Source organism: Boleophthalmus pectinirostris, unplaced genomic scaffold (assembly GCF_026225935.1).
Source record: "Boleophthalmus pectinirostris isolate CB_2022bp ecotype Guang Dong unplaced genomic scaffold, ASM2622593v1 HiC_scaffold_22, whole genome shotgun sequence".
Lineage (NCBI taxonomy): Eukaryota > Metazoa > Chordata > Actinopteri > Gobiiformes > Gobiidae > Boleophthalmus > Boleophthalmus pectinirostris.
The window spans coordinates 8820341-8836864 of NW_026571190.1; the positions used below are offsets into that span (position 1 = coordinate 8820341).

The 16524-nt window shown below is 37.6% G+C and overlaps 1 protein-coding gene across 1 annotated transcript in view; it reads left to right on the plus strand.

The window, feature by feature from the left end:
- The window catches only part of LOC129410308 (unconventional myosin-XV-like), a 96975-nt gene that overhangs the window by 43850 nt on the left and 36601 nt on the right, over positions 1-16524 (plus strand). The window contains 17 exon segments of the mRNA XM_055158024.1: positions 322-446; positions 1440-1557; positions 1914-2089; positions 3868-3970; positions 3972-4064; positions 4972-5053; positions 5920-6050; positions 6176-6271; positions 6738-6866; positions 7211-7317; positions 7506-7687; positions 9573-9645; positions 10579-10770; positions 11540-11616; positions 11786-11859; positions 15401-15491; positions 15563-15631. Coding sequence (XP_055013999.1) covers positions 322-446; positions 1440-1557; positions 1914-2089; positions 3868-3970; positions 3972-4064; positions 4972-5053; positions 5920-6050; positions 6176-6271; positions 6738-6866; positions 7211-7317; positions 7506-7687; positions 9573-9645; positions 10579-10770; positions 11540-11616; positions 11786-11859; positions 15401-15491; positions 15563-15631 — 1918 coding nt within the window.

Genomic DNA, 16524 nt, shown 5'->3' on the forward strand with positions numbered 1-16524 from the left:
AAATATGTTAATAGTTGTTTTCGGTAAATATAGCATTTTCAAAACAATTAAAGGTAACATGGTGATCTAAATATATGTTAGCTCTTAACACCCCATAATTCAATTAATCTTTATTCCAAACTCATGGTCCAATGGCTTTAATTATAGGTGAAATTTAACTTATTTTATGGTGAAAAATCCTGCAAAAAACTTCAAACAATGACACAGCTAACATTTGCAGTTATGACTATTTTGTTCATCTTCGGGGCCCCTGGTGTTCCTTGGGACCCTCTGCATGCACTTGGTTTGACTACGCTTTTCTCATGCTATTCTGGTGTGCAGGAGCCCGGGGTGTTTGACATGGAGCTGGTCAGTTCACAGCTGCGGTACTCCGGGATCATGGAGACCATCCAGATCCGAAAGGACGGATACCCCTACAGACTGGAATTCCACAGCTTCCTGGTCAGGTAAGGAGGCAGTAGAGGTGGTAGAGGAGACAAAATAGGCTATTGACTAGATATGTACTTTTGTAAACTTGGAGACAACACAGGTGAGGCAGAGGGAAACAGAAAACTGGTAGATCCATAATAGTTCAACCATGTTCAAAAGAGTCCAGAACAGGTGCTCCTCAAGGACAAGGCACAAAAGCTGCTAGACAGTGAAGAAGACCAAGTTTTAATATAAAAACTTACTGTGATACAGTAAAAAGCGGTCGAAAAAGTCTGAGGCAGTCTGCTGGAATTATAATAAAAGACTTTTAATAATTACATGGGATAAATCAACAAGTTTTTCACTGTCTGCTAAATGAATGAATGTATCGACAAAGGTATTTTTAGAAGTAAATGTTACTTATTAGAATAGACAAACATTGTCCTCAAGTATGAGTAACGTTACTTCAAAATAATCTTACTCAAGTAGAAGTACAAAGTAGTGGTCCAAGAAATTGCCTAAGTTAGAGTAAAAAAGTATTTGGAAAAATGCTACTTAAGTAAGAGTAATTTAAAGAGTAACTGTCAGGACGTAACATCTGATGATCGTTTCATACTGTCAACATAAAGCTTTTGTTACGTGTACTTACCCACAATAGGGAAAGCCAACACTTTTACTCATGCAAGAGTACTGTTACTTTAATAAAAAAAATATTACCCCTAATAAAAAAAATATTACCCCCAAGTAAGAGTGAAAGTTTTCTGCTAGAAAAGCATAGTAGGATCGTAAAAATCTCTTAATTACTCAAGTAAATATATTGAGTAAATGTAACTGAGTACTACCCATCTCAGCCTTTAATAAAATAATTCCATGAAAGGATTGAAATGGATTTGTCACTAATTATAAAACTATTCTTGATAATGATGGCTCAAACATTTGCATTTACACTATTTATTATTCTATTATGTATTAGTCAGTTTAATTTGAAAGACTTGATGTTTAAGTATGTCAACAAATAACTGTACATGCAGGTACAAAGCCTTACTGTGCCTGGTGGAGCCGCCCCCTGCTGATGGAGAGAACTGTGTGCAGATGCTACGCAGACTGGCCCTCATCAAGAAGGGCTCATACCAAGTGGGAGTCAGTAAGGTGAAGGCCTCTCAGGGCTGGACTCAGATTAGCTGCTTTCATTATCTCAGTTACTGAAGGGACCAAAACAAGATGTCACCCTGTCATTCCCCAATTTCAGTCATTTGCCAAATATGCACTACCAGTCCATAGTTTCTTTTATTTTTACTATTTTATACATTTTAGTTATGTTGTTCAACAGTTTTTTCTTTGCTACATTATTCCATATAGTATCTTAAAAAGTTAAACTCACTTCATAAAGAATTTTTAGTATGACACTTTAACACTATAACATGTATATTGCTATTTTTATATTTACAACCTGTCCCCTGCTTATGTCATGTCATGTCATTATCTCATCCCCTCATGCTCCTCAGATCTTCCTGAAGGAGGAGCTGTACCAACTGCTGGAGGCCAAGCGTGAGCGTGTGCTCAACATCGCCGCCCTCACCCTGCAGAGATACACGCGCATGTTCTTCGTACGCAAGAACTTTGTCAAATTCAAGTGGCGCATCACCCAGCTCCAAGCCCAGGCCCGAGGGTACATGGCCAGGTGAGGCCCGTCAGCGTTTCCCAGTGTGGGGAGCTGTGTTAGTGGGCAGCAGACAAAGGGTTACATCTGGATATGTGGGGCAAGCACTACGTTTACATGCATGAGAGGAAAGGCAGATAACTGGCCTAGCAGATTTAAGCAGGACCCGGGAGCTATGGTTGAGGTTGTGGTTCGTGCAACTGAGGGTGTACTTGAATCCTCACTCCATGTAACAGTGCAGTCTGATAACGCTAGGAGTAGGTTAGGAGAGGCATGTTAGGGCCTGTAATCACTCATTTTAGCCATGACAAACTATGGCCTCTCCCCTGTGGACTTGTGTTGTTTTTGTGTTGTTTTTGACCCTTATATGTAAAAACACCTACTTGATGTTTGCCAAAATTGATAGCAGTTTTTTATTAGCAGTATAGCTTCATAAATTTAATGCTAATACTAAATCACTAGACACCCCTGAGTGCCCCCCGTTCGCTCGTATTTGGTTCCTGACCTGCTGTAAACAGATACAGAGTGATCTGACAGGTTTTAGTCGTGACTGTTAGACTACTGTTTCTCTCCTCCATTTAAGAAGACCAGGCCAAAAGATTCTCCTCACATCATCCATCATCTCTGACAGAACAGTGTGTGGGACAGCTGTAAAACACTCATTTGCATTTATTGACTTTGTAAGAGAAGTTTGTGTACTGTGGTGTACTTTGAAGGCACTAATGTCAAAGTTAGCCAATTTCTTAAAATTTGTAAAATTGTAGATCAAGTGCACAGCTGGAACAAGTTCAGTCGATTTATTGCAATTAAACAGCTATAGAAATAATAGTCAGCTAATTTATTAGCCTAATAATTGTTATCTGGACTGTTCCCTAAAAATGATATCCATTTGTCTGAGCTGATACCAATATGCGATGTTTGGCCTACTGCCGATATTTGCTGATATTGAAGTAAAGATCACTGATTAGCTTTTAAATTAAATTTATTTGTTTACTTAAAATAATTATTTATTTTAAATATTAACTTTATTTAAAATAATAACTAAATGTAGGTAATAAAATAATTTGTTGCATATTTATGTAAACATACGGCCATAACAGTTTTCTGTTTCCATTTTATTCTTGTGAGCTTTAAGCCATGTTATGTAATGCTGTTACCTCATCAAAAGTAAAAACACTGTTTCATTAACACATGTTACATAACCTTTTATTATAGTCTTTCTACATCTCAAAAGCTCAAAATGCTCTGTTCCACCTTGTGATGTCATGTAGTGGTAGGTTTCAAGTTAACCTTTTAACAGAAATGGACAATTCCAGAAGCAGAGATCATCCAGGTGTACTCAGACACAGAGGAGCACTTCCTGTAATTATTCATGTGTATTACCACATGACATCAAATGTTTTTTTGTTAGAGAGAAGAAGTCAGCCTAAATATGCAGTTTTTATGTGTTAATGATGTGTGAATGAAACAAAACAGAACTCCAGGTATGTTTGTGATGTGGAAACATTATAGCAGATCAAAAAATAGCGTAATATGGGCCCTATAATCTCTGTGTATGGGAAAATCTTCTGTTCATCTGTTTTGAAAATATCAACCTTTCAATGGTGATTCTGAGTCAAGACTAATGCAGGACCTCAAATAGTCAATGCTCACAATGCTGCCTGGTATTTACTGTGGTATCCTGAACTCTAATAGAAAATAAATGTTGCTTTCAATCTATCCAGTATCATCTTAACAACCTATTTTTTCATTATATAGTTTATGTGAGTCTCATATCTCAAACTCCATTTGTAAAACAGGAAAAAGTTTGCCCAAAGGAGGAAGAACCTGATAAAGCTGCGTTCCATGTGTTTGCTCATCCTGAATCGCCAGCGCTATATGAGGGTATGTGTGCACCTCTGCTACACCTATGTGTTCATCCACTGTGCTGAAGGGTGATGTCTATTTTATGTCTTTCTGTCAGACAGTCGTGGAGCCTGCAAGACAAGCAGAGGAGGTGAGTACTGAGCCTCATTGTTTTAAGGTCCTATATTACACACAATTTACTCTTTTGATCTTTAAGCCATGTTATAATTTTGTTTCCTCATTGAAAACAGACCTGGAGTTGTGTTTTGTTTCATTCACATGTTTGACTTAACCTTTTTATTACTCTGTCTATATCTCCAAGTGATATCATGGAGTGGTAGTTTTGAAGTTAACAGCTACTATTTACCTTTAGTTCATTAGAGATTGGCAATTCGAGGCCCGAGATCCAAATGATTCTAGTGAAATTGTATGCAAACACAGAGGAGCATGCACACGTGTTTGATTTAGCCTTTTTTATTAGGCTGACTACATCTGAAAGCTCAAAATGCACTGTTCCACCTTGATGTCATGAAGCAGTAGTTTAGTTCAGTAGAGATTGGCAGTTCCATGGCTGAAGTCATCTTAAATAATTATAATGAAGCTGCATGAAAAAAAAAAAAAAAAAAAAAAGTGGAGCACTTTTTGTATTACCATATGATTTCACAAGGTGTAACAGTGTTTTCCATTTGAGAGAAGAAGAACTTTTGTGTGTTAGACATGTGTGAATGAAACAAAACACAACTCCACGTATGTTTGTGATGAGGAAACAATATTATAACAGATCAGAAAATAGCGTAATATGGGCTCTTTAAAATGCTTAAATTAAATATTCCAGGACAGCTTGTTCAGTTCAGCAATTAGTGAGTTTAACCCTCCCTCACCTTTGTCTCAGATATCTTAACATGTGATCAGATATCTTTTGGTAGGCCTAATAATGTTTCTTAATCACCTTGACATATGTGACTTCCCTTACAGAAACTTGACACATGCAGTTGTTGGAGTACACACTTTGCTGATGATGTTATTTAAGAATACCTCTGATGTGTGTGTATGTGTAGGATCGCATTAACAGGGAGGTGGTGAACGTGACTACTTTGCCCATCCCTGCAGAGTTGGCAGCACTACTCCAGACTGCCTCAGGTACACCCAAAATGTTTAACATTAAATCAAAGTACTTTCTCTTAAATTACCATGTTGCCTTATATCCCTCAGTGGTCCAGTTAGGTTCCATAGTGGTCCATGGGTGTATACTAGCTTATGTGCTCTTATACTTGTTCTGATACAGCTCATTCTAAAGATATTCAGGAAAGGTTCTGTGAATGTGACTTTTTTAGTTCAATTTTTTTTTAGTATTGATTAGTGTCAAATGTATCAAAAATCAGATACTAGTTTCAGTATATGAGAAGGAGCAATAATAGCTTTCTAATATAAATATTTACTTATCCACATTTGCAGATGCTCTACTCAAGGTGCTTTACAAAGTATTCGCTCACGGTGTTATAGAAGGGTCACTATACTGAGTTTATGCTCATAATAATAAACATAACAGCCACATTTGCCATTTGTCTTTATTTTTTCAATGATCCCTTTTCTAAAGTGCAAAATACCAATTTATGCGTACATAAGTACAGCTGCAATGTGAACAACAGCCTGGTGGAGTAGTAAAAAAGAATGCCCAAACAAAACTACGCTATTTTTAATTGCATTGCAGTGTTATAGTTTTAGTCCTTTCTTGTTCTGTGAAGCACTTTCAGTGAGACCCTGCTTTATGTTGTGCACTACAATTTTTTTTCTACACAATAAATAAAACTATGCAGTAAAGTTATTGTTATTTTTTGGCAACATTAAGAACCATACACAAATTATTGGCTGTGTTCTACAGTTTACTTTGTGCTGTTGTAGGGCAGAGCTCTTGCTCTGCAGTCTTTTAGCATGGACTGGACTTATTTTTAAATTTGAACTTTTGCCAAGCGAGTCCTTACCTGTGTGTGTATCTGTGTGTGTAGGGGGTACAGAGCTGCATTCGGACTGCCTGGCCGTGGTCCAGGCTCCCACAGTCCAGGTGGAGCCTCAGCTCACTCTGCCTCTGGACATCAACAACTACCTCATGACTCACTACGTCCGCGCCATCTTCAGGGTACCACACATCACATGATTCACTTCAGTCCTGGCAACAGTTATTCAGTGCCATTTTTTACTGTGTCAATCAATCTGCTAAGATAAATGTAATGTGCCTGCTATTGTATACCATGTTACTGACAGGATCCATTGTTTGGGATGCTGACTGCACCTCTTGAAAACTCCCTGCTGAGATTGGACGATGAGCTGAAGTATGGAGCTGTTAATATTTTCATTCTGGTAAGTGTTGTGCAATATTCTTTCAGATTAGACTGTGACCTTACCACTTTGACCATTTATTTCTGCCCCTTGTCAATGCCCGATCTCAGGGTTGGGCCTGGTCATTATTTATATGGATGACCAGACCACTGGGAATACCAGGTGCCACTGTGAGACAGCATAAATCATGTAAAATCCAGTGTATTATTATTATTATTATTATTATTACATGTTTAATCTTTTATGTGCATGAAAGGACTGCACAATGCAGAGCAAAACAAGTATTCCAGTGTCAACTTATGCAGTATCCTTATGGCAAGAAACTAAACATGGACACATCGTATTGTATTTTGCATTCATGTAATTGAACATGCTAAGTAATATCAAATAGTATTAGAATAATTACACAATCTCAAAATTCAATTTAATGGTCAGATATGAATTATTTCACATCAGTTTAATGCCATTTCTTTCATTATTTTCTCAGATTTTAAGGTTCATGGGTGACCCTAACCTCAACGGAGCTCAGGAGAATCTGTTTGGAAATTACATCATCCAGAGAGGATTGGCCCACCCTAGCCTCCGAGACGAAATTCTAGCACAGGTCATCAATCAGGTGAGCTCCAGCTGTTTACAGCTGTTTTCATTCGAAAAAGGGAAGCACAAACATCTAACTTTATATCATTATCAGTGCTGGATATGTTTTTATTTTGCACTGCTCCAGTCTGTGTACTCATGTGTTATTCCCAGTTTATCCTCAGTGCATCAGACGTGTCTTTTTAAAATGACAGATAATTTTCAGGCCTTGCTATAGCTTTTAAAATATTAATATTGATTTAGTTTAAGACCAGATATCAAATTTAGCATTTTGTATCAGCTGCAGAAACCCATGTGGGACCATGCAAAACAGATATATGCTACATGCACTGGTGACGTAATGTTGTGTTTGTTTATTTAAAGGTTTGGAGGAATCCCAATGCTTTGAACTCAGAGCGGGGCTGGCTGCTTCTCTCCTCCTGCCTCTCTGCCTTCCTCCCTTCTCAAAGACTGGCCAAGTACCTGCTCAAGTAAGACATTGACTTGGTACCTGTTTTTTAGTGAAAACGTGAAAAACAGAACTAGTTAATTTCAAATGGTTTACAGTGGTCCAAAGTTATTACTCACTTGGTTGTGCAGTAAGTTAGACAATGTAAAAACCTTCACTGTATTTGTCATAAAAAAGAATTTCTAACCTGAGCTTTGCCGGTTGTTGCAGGTTTGTCTCGGACTATGGCCTAGAAGGCTTCGGCTGTGTGTGCCAGCATCGCCTTCTCCAGGCTCTACAGCGCCTCACGCTGGGGGGGCCGGAGTATGTTAGGACCTACCCCCCCTGTCTGCTGGAATGGACTGCCAATCGCAAGAAAGCCCACACTGTCCTGCATGTGCATTGTTTTGATGGTACCAACTTTATTCTTGTTAAAGAATGCATTTTGAGTTTTTCCCCATAGAAAATAAGGTCTTCAGTGTTTCTACTGAGATATTTATCCTGTCATAACTCGAGAAGTAAGAGCCATTAGCATGTTCTTCGGCGGCCCCTCCCAGTATCACAACTCTTTCTGAGCAAAAATGTTTTTAAAGGCCCAGTCCTTGTTTTTTCCATGTATCTGAGCAAAAAGTGTCTTGCCTCAGTACAGATATTGTAAGTAGCTCTTGAGGTCAAAATAAGTCAGATGCATGCTGTCTGTATCTAATATAAAGTGTTTTATTATCCATTAGGCACTGTGTGACGTGTGACGTGTGTGTTAGCATGCTAGTTGTTGTTAGCTTTACCGTCACACAAAACTCAAAACTCAGCTCTGGTCTCTAAGAGTTGTGAAAAGTACTTATAAATGCTTTGCAATAAATGAGCAGGGTGCTTGGAATGCATAATGTAAGTGAAGAATGACTGCAAACTATTTTAAATGAACTTTTAAGTTGAGCAGGCATCTGAAGATAGATTATCTACTTTGTATGTCACAGGTATTGCATTTTATGGGACTAAAGACATACCGCATCAGCCTGACAGGTTCATGCAACATAAAAAAAAATAGATAGTCATCCAATAGCTTACAACATCTTTTCCTGGGGTGAGAGTCAGGTGAAGCTGAATTCAAAGTGCCCATAGGTAATTAATGAGAGTGTGAGAGCATGTCCGTCAGTGTCTGTCTCCAAGTGTTGGCTAAAGTGTAAAGCACCAGCCCCCACAAGTGTTTAATAGTCAGCAAATTCATTATTTAGGTTTAGCGTTTCAAATGACCCTTTGGAACAAACTAAATTGGGTTTATTTATTTATTTATTTATTTATTTATTTATTTATTTATTTATTGAGACAGGGACAGTGCGTGATATACATTAACCTTAAGAGGAGAAATGCATTCTACCAGGTTGTAGCACCAGTGTTAATTTCCACCTGTAGTCCCTGGGCAGGGTCTAAACAATAACAAACAAGATTACAGTACTTCACTGGCAAGTGTCAAAAGCAGACTTGGATGTGGCCAGAACTTAACCAGTTCTTCAACTAACTAGGACTTAAACAGGACATGGCCAGGTCTAAACAAGAATGGCATTAGCTTTAAACTTAATTCGAACTAAAAGAGATGGGCAGCAGGGAGAAGCAAGTAATCTAAAAACAAAAACAAAAAACATTATTATTATCTCAAAGGTGCAGGTGGTTGTATAGCTCCAAAATACATAAAAACAGGCATTCTGATTGACTTAATACCATACTGTGAAACATTCCAGACAAAGCAATAACATCTTCGGAGAAAAGCATTTGACGGACCCTCCACCAGAAAGGTTACACAATGCACCTTTAATTTCACATGTATCTAAAGCACAGAATTAATATAAAACAGAAAACACATTGACTATAGATATATAGATATAGATATAGATATTAATATTCAATCCCATTCATTTAATAGGACATAAAATAACTGACATTTTTGTAGACACGTATTCTATTTTCACTTGCGTTAATAGGGTAATCTACTTAAAACAGTGCTGTGATGATAGGCTTAGAGGAAATTACTTGGACTCAATAGCTCACGCATCACAATATATTATAATAGCAAAGAGTAAAATATATAAATGGTTATAATATATTCTAAATAAGTAGCAAGAAAAATAGCAAATGGTTTGATGTTTTCTGATGTCACTCTTTTGTGGTCAAGCAGTTGTCATTTGTCAAAACAAAAGCCCTGTTTTTTTGTAGTTTCTTTCTCTCATTACAATTTTAGATGGTTATCTTTGATGGATTTAAAGCTGTCTCACTTATAAAGTTTTTCACGTGTGTGTTCTTCAGGTATGTCCTTCCTGTGCCCCTTACACTCCTGGACGACTGGAGAAGAGATGGCCAAAGATATCCTCACACACAGGTGACTTTTAAACTACATTGATCTGAAATGGTAGTAGTGTGTTTGAGTAAGCCAAGGTTTGGAGACAGTCTGCTCTCACAAAAATAACTTTACATGCCACTTGATAGTTGTAAAACTATGATATTTACAACCTAACTCTGTAAAGAAGACATGTTGTGTTTGTGTCTGCTCTATAGTTGTAATCTATGACACCCACGGATCATTCTGTTATCATTTGGACATTTTAAGTCACAATATTCATCTTAAACTACTTCATAAAAGAAATTAGTCCATTGGCTTTCATGTTAGAAACCGGAGGTGCCCAGTGGGAGCTGATGTTGCCGTAATGCAGGGGTGGAATGTAACAAAGTAAGAGTACTGTACTTTACTTAAGCACATTTTAAAGTGGATACTTTTTACTTTGAGTTTACTACAGTTGAGCGCAGGTATTTGTACTTTTGAACAGAGCTTAAAAGTATTTTTTATTATAGTTTGAGACCTACTGAAACGCCTGAAGGTTCATTTTTAACATGTTCATCAAAAATATACAAATTTAAAAAAGATTGAGCACAAATCTTTATTAAAATCACCACATCTGAACCTTTATAAGATCTCAAAATTTGCATGAAATATTTTTACAATTACTCTTTAAGTAAATTTTTTAATGAGTACTCTACTTAAGTAAAAGTACTTTTATACTTTTACTGAAGTAGATTTTTTAATGCAATAATGCAATTTAAAACAGTGTTTGATTGGAACAATGACATCTTAAAATGCAAGAGTATAAAGATTAGCAACTAAACAACTATAACATGGTTAAAAACTGTAAAAGGTTTTGCACAATAGGTCTACTTTAAAGTTAGGCAAGTTGCTTTTATTGTTAAGGTTAGGATCAGTCTCCAGGAAATGAATGTAAGTCAATGTAATGTCCCTACACAACATGTATGTGTGCAGAGGAGTGAGTGAGGGTCGCCAGGGCTGGTCCGTGTTGCTGAAAGAGCCTGCTCAGTGGGTAGAGCTGGAGGGTTCAGACTACGTCCTGGATCTGCTATCGGACCTGGAGCTGCCTGCGGACTTCCCCAAACACAACAGCTACTTTATCATCTCAGCTCAGAACCCCAGCCGCGTCAGGGCCAACGCCAGCATGTAAGTACACTCACTGCTGGAACTTTGCACAGTATACAGGGAGGAGAACGTGAAGGCCCAAGTCACATTTTTACTTCAGATCAGTCGGTTTAATCCCTCATTTGTCCAGGAGTGGTTCATGCATGGAAGGTTTCAAAGGTAGTATGTTAGACAAAGTTTTTGAAATCTGCACACTTCACCTGTGATTCAAAACCCATTTTTAGCAATTTTTTTATCATAATATTGGCTTAAATGTCATACGTTCGTGTATTTCAGCTTCTTGCGATATGAAACATTTTAAGGATTGCTTTCCTTGACTGATCAGCCAATCCTTTCTGTATTCTGTTCGAACTATAGAGCGTGACAAACCACCATTCTGCAGATTCTGCAGTAATCCTCATCATTTCTTAGTATTCTGTGGTTTTTTTTTTTTTTTTTCAGTTTCTTACATGCAAGCTGCTATGTATGTCTGACAGAAACAGACCATGTGTTTTTCTGATTGCTTTAACCACCTGTCAATTACTCTTTTGGGAAGATATAATACCGTTCAGACCCACACGTAAAATTTTGTCAAAGCATGTAGTATTAAAATTGGCAATAACTATGGCAACGGTGGGGGTGGGGATGGCAAAATGGCTGCACAGCCCCTGTTGGCATCTTGAATGAAGGAGGTTACTTTACTCCAACATGCATGAATAACAACTTTGAGTGAGTTAATGAGAAGGGAAAACAATAATAACACTTTTTGCATGATATTTCTCTCTAAATTTTGCTTCGGATGTTTTTCCAGAAGCCTCCTGGGTGGTGGATTTGATAAGAAAGATGATGTCATATCTTCCATTATTCCAAACTCTGAAGTTGGTCATGGTAAAGTAAAGACATTATTATCATTATTATTATTATTATTATTATTAGAGAAAATGCAAACATCAAACATTGGGGCATATTGGCTTTAAACAATATTTAAACACAGTGGGGAGACCCAGAGAGTACTGTGTTGCTTTGTTGTAATGTAATGTGCCTGGTGCCTGTACAGATATGGAGCCACAGAGGGGGATGGACCGATACCTGGACAGTCTGTTTGACCCTGTACTGGACGACGCGACTGTAGTAAGTTCACATACTCTTGTACCAAGCGATTCCTCTTGGTTTGTTGTTTTAAAGTGACTGTACTTGATTATTTTCTGTGTAGTTTAGCAAAATTTGTTTTATGCTAGTACAGATCTATTTTATAAGCAGCAGTTAGCATTATGGTGACAGCAAAAATATAAAAAAGCTTTTGAAAGGTAGGTGGCACAGAGGCTGAGTGGCAAGCACTCATCCCTCACACCAAGAAGGTTCTGGGTTCGATCCCCGGGTCGCCCAGGCCTTTCTGTGTGGAGTTTGCATGTTCTCCCCGTGTTTGCGTGGGTTTGCTCTGGGCATTCTGGTTTTCCCCATCAACCTAAAAAACATCCAGGAAGAATAGCTGATAGCTAATGGGGTCAATTAAATTCAGCAACCAAACTGTGAAACATGCTTATAAAGTCATTGTGGTGAATATTTAAGATGTTATGAATTCATAAGGTAACTGAGGAATAACTTTGAACTTCTGCAAACAATTTTAAATAAACTAATATGTCAGTGTTTTTGCATTTTGAAGTATAGAGTTCAGCACCTGCTTGTTTCTATGTGATTGCTATCCTTGGAATGTTCCATGTAATGGCTTTAAACTTATCTTGCTTTTTTTATTACAGGCTTCATTGCTACAAAAACAATTTAAAAACTTAGTATAGTGGAGTTTGCATGGGTACCATGTTGACATATTAACCCAAACACAGCTTATATTATTTCCCAGACTTTATCAAAGATGTCAAATCAAATAAATCTCACAAAATGAATGAGATGGATGAGTCTGCCTCCGGCTACGCAGACTCTTGATTTTTGGAGCAATTGAGGACAAGTAAACCCTCAGATCTTCTACATGCAAATATGCCCTGTATTTTTTCTTCATTGCAGTCAAGGTGAAAAAGGATGACGTGCATAAGTAGGTGGTAAGGAAGTGTAGCAATATTTGCACAGTTTTAGCTGTCAGTTCAGGATAGTTTTGTGTGTGAGAGAGCCAAAAGTTAGTAGGACTCACCTTGTAGGAATTTGGCTCTCAGTGTCCTATCACAGGATACTTTTAGCAGTTGTTCTTCTGCCTTATTTGTAAGGCTGTTTGCTATTAATCCACGTGCAAAGGGATCGCACACCCAGTCCCAGGCATCAATATTCACATGGGAAAAGTACGAGCTGGGATGCTTTTGCAGTGACGTGAGGTGACAGTTCACACAATATCCACAGACAAGTTCTCAGTATGAACACATTCACTTAGTTGGGGGAATATGTCCATTATTCTGTCTTGTATCCTCCTTACACAGAGGTCTGTTTTCTTCATGAAAAGATTCATGCAGAGATTTTTTTTTTTAAACTAACGTTAAGATGTGTGCTCTCTTTGGATGGAGAGGTTGAGGAGTATTGAAGACGTCTTCAAGATACGCCAATTTAGCTACACTCTGGATCAGTGAAAAACTGCGTGTGGTCAGGTTTATGCTTTCTTAAAAACTGCCATTTCTTTGCATAACTCAAAGACCCACAGTAAAACTTTACCTTGAGAAAACCACCTGTGGGTTTGTTTTTTGTGTTATATTCAACATACATTTTATTTAAATTGAATTGAATTAATAGTGATTTAAATCTATTCCTTTATGATACTACTAGTATATGGCACTTGAAAAATAAAATATAAAAATAGTAATATATATTTTTTATTACCGGACCCCCTTTGACAACCACTGCTCTATTAGAACACACTACTTCCTGGTTTGCAGATGATAAACACATATAATATAGTAAGATGCAGATAGCTGTCTCATTTTGAGCTGCTGTTACCTTGAGCTGGTGTATATACACAGTGCGGTTCAGTGTGCTATCGGATGTAAGTGACAGGAATTAGCATGTATCAGATGTGTTGGACAGACCTCACCTGCCCAGCCAACTATTACATTACCCAGTTACCACAACAGCCACTGCCACCAGATCATCGAGGTAACATGCAGATCTGCTTACTGGGAACTGACACTCGGGCTAATAAAAGACTTAATGAGACAAGCCTATGGGTTGCCTGTCTACCACAAGGCATCTCTGACTACAATAGTATTATATACAATATGTAATAGCATTATTAAGACCAATTGTTATTGCAATTAGTAGTACAATTATTACTATTATATTTATTTAGGATTTAGGAAATTTGAACCCTAAGTAAAAGACAAATATTTGTATTTTATTAATGTATTTAATAATAATAAGGACAACGGTCACAGTGATAATTAATGATTAATGATGGTAATAATGGCTTGGATTTAAATTGTGCTGACTACTCGTGTATTATCAAAGCACCTCTATTTGCATTTTTCATTCACTTATTTTTTTAAATTTTGTTTTGTTTTTCTGACTTCCCTAGAATTCTAACATTAAATCCTAATGAAGCCTAGTGTGAAAATAATGCTTGTGGAATAATTGGATTTCTATCAGTAAATATCTTGTTTCTGTGGGGCTCAAGCATAACTATATCTATTTAACTATAGGGCTACATAACTATTTACAGGTTGGTGTTAGGACCTGCGCCTTAGGAGTGCCCTGGATCTGTGGTTGGTTGACTTGACTTGTCAACCAACCACTAACAGGATCATTGGTTGTTCTGGAGATGCTGACATGTCATTTATCTCCCCATCACTGGTGTCCTATGTTTTATCCTGTTTCAAGGACCTGTTTAAAGAAAAAAAATGTCTGATTGAAATTACCCCCCGACTTTTGTGTTCTTTGTGTCCATTTGTACGGCATAAGGAATGTCACTATAGAGCCTTTTTGGACCACCTATTTTTGGACTTTATTCTGGAAATGGTGGACTGATAAACACCGAATGTCACCATTGTTTTATTTTCAGTTTGTTTTTAGCATGCTGCACTTGCACATGTTTCCTACCATATTTATGCACTCACCAATCAGAATGACATGCACACAGTCATATTTCTTATGAAACAGCTGTAGTCTCTCTCTTTCAGTCTGTTCATGCCTTACGGCCCCTTCCATCCAGACTTTACAAACTTTGCACCAAAAGCACCCAAACTTCTCCATAGAGGCTCCATGCTCCTGGTCAGTAGTTGCTATGAAGGTTGTACTTCCAGGTCATGTGTTTGTTTATGTTTTTAAAAAGTAAAGAAACATAACTAGATTACAGTATGGTCTGTGGTGAATTAATATTAGTAATTTAGTTTGTACTTAGCTTGTACTGGACTTAAAATAGGCCATAGAGACATTTGCAATCACTATTAGCTTCAATGCACAGATGAAAACAGGGCCGTTTACAGACATGAGCAGTCACACCAGACTAAAATTACCTGAGGACCTCTGAGTTTGCCGAATTACAGGAGGTTAAATTCGTGGGAATTTTTACAGACCTTTTTACAGACATGAGCAATTTGCACTGGTCTAGAAACAGATGGCATTTGTAATTATTAGTTTACCAGGGGGACCCTAGGTAAAACCAGTCTTGTCCAAATAGGCCTCTTTACTCCTAAGAAATGTAAACTTTTAAAAATGAATGCACTGAAATTGTGTGTGACAGGAGGAGTCTGCGGCGGGGCTGGCGAGCAGGATGCGAGGAGCTGGAGGTGTTGGAGGGGGTGAAACAGGTGGCCCCTCACTGCCCCCTGGAGGTCAGACAGTGAAACAGCGATTGTGTTGTGTTGTCTGTCTAGAGATAGCTAACATGTGCGTGTGTCCACAGCTGTGCGAGTGCTGCCGGTGGGAGGTGTAATGCTGCCTCCGGTGGCAACGGTGGCACCTGTTACTCCTGGTGAGAACAATCTGAGGAGGGAATCCAGTGTAAAAAAAAAGAGATGCGCAAGAACTAAAATGACAACATTAATAATACTTATGTTGATGTGATTGTTTTGGAGATTTTTTAGTGATTTGAACTGGCATCCTTTTGGTTAAGACAACAATCAAAAAATTCATTCTTAAATACCTGAATGTAATCAAATATTTTAGGGTTACTTCCATTTATATGTGCACATAATTAGAAACTGGGGTGAAACCAAACAAATTGTACGACAAAGCAGTCTATGACTAGATTTAGACATTTTGCTCATTTTTTTTCTCTTTATTTTACTTTTTATATCCTTTAAGATAAAATCATTTTCATATGCATTATTTTTAGTTAAAGCAAGGGTTTCATTCCATTATTACTAAGAATATTGTATCCTTAGCTAACTGCAGACTGGCGACTCTAGAATGACGATAATCTTGATCTTGCAATGTCTTGTGTTACCAGATCTTGCTTATCCTTAGTAGACATACAGTGTACACAACCCAATATACTCTGAGGCAGATGTACACATGTAATTATCACGGAAATTACATGTAATAAACATGTAACATATAGTAACACGTGACACGGTACATACATACAATAGATGCAAGCTCATGAAAGAGTACACCCTATTCAGTATCTAAAGGTACATTTAATGTTTTGTGTATTATTCTTTCACTCATACTTAATACCAGGTGCAGCCTTGTCTGCGATACCATCAAGTTATGGGGCAGACCTGTCAAGAGGCTCATCAAAAATGTTTGTTTTTTAATACACTTTTGCTCAATAAAATCAGCCTACAGTGGTCGTACACATATAAAAAAACTAGTGCTATGTGTACGACCACTGTAGGCTCTATTTTTTATACAAGCAAACAG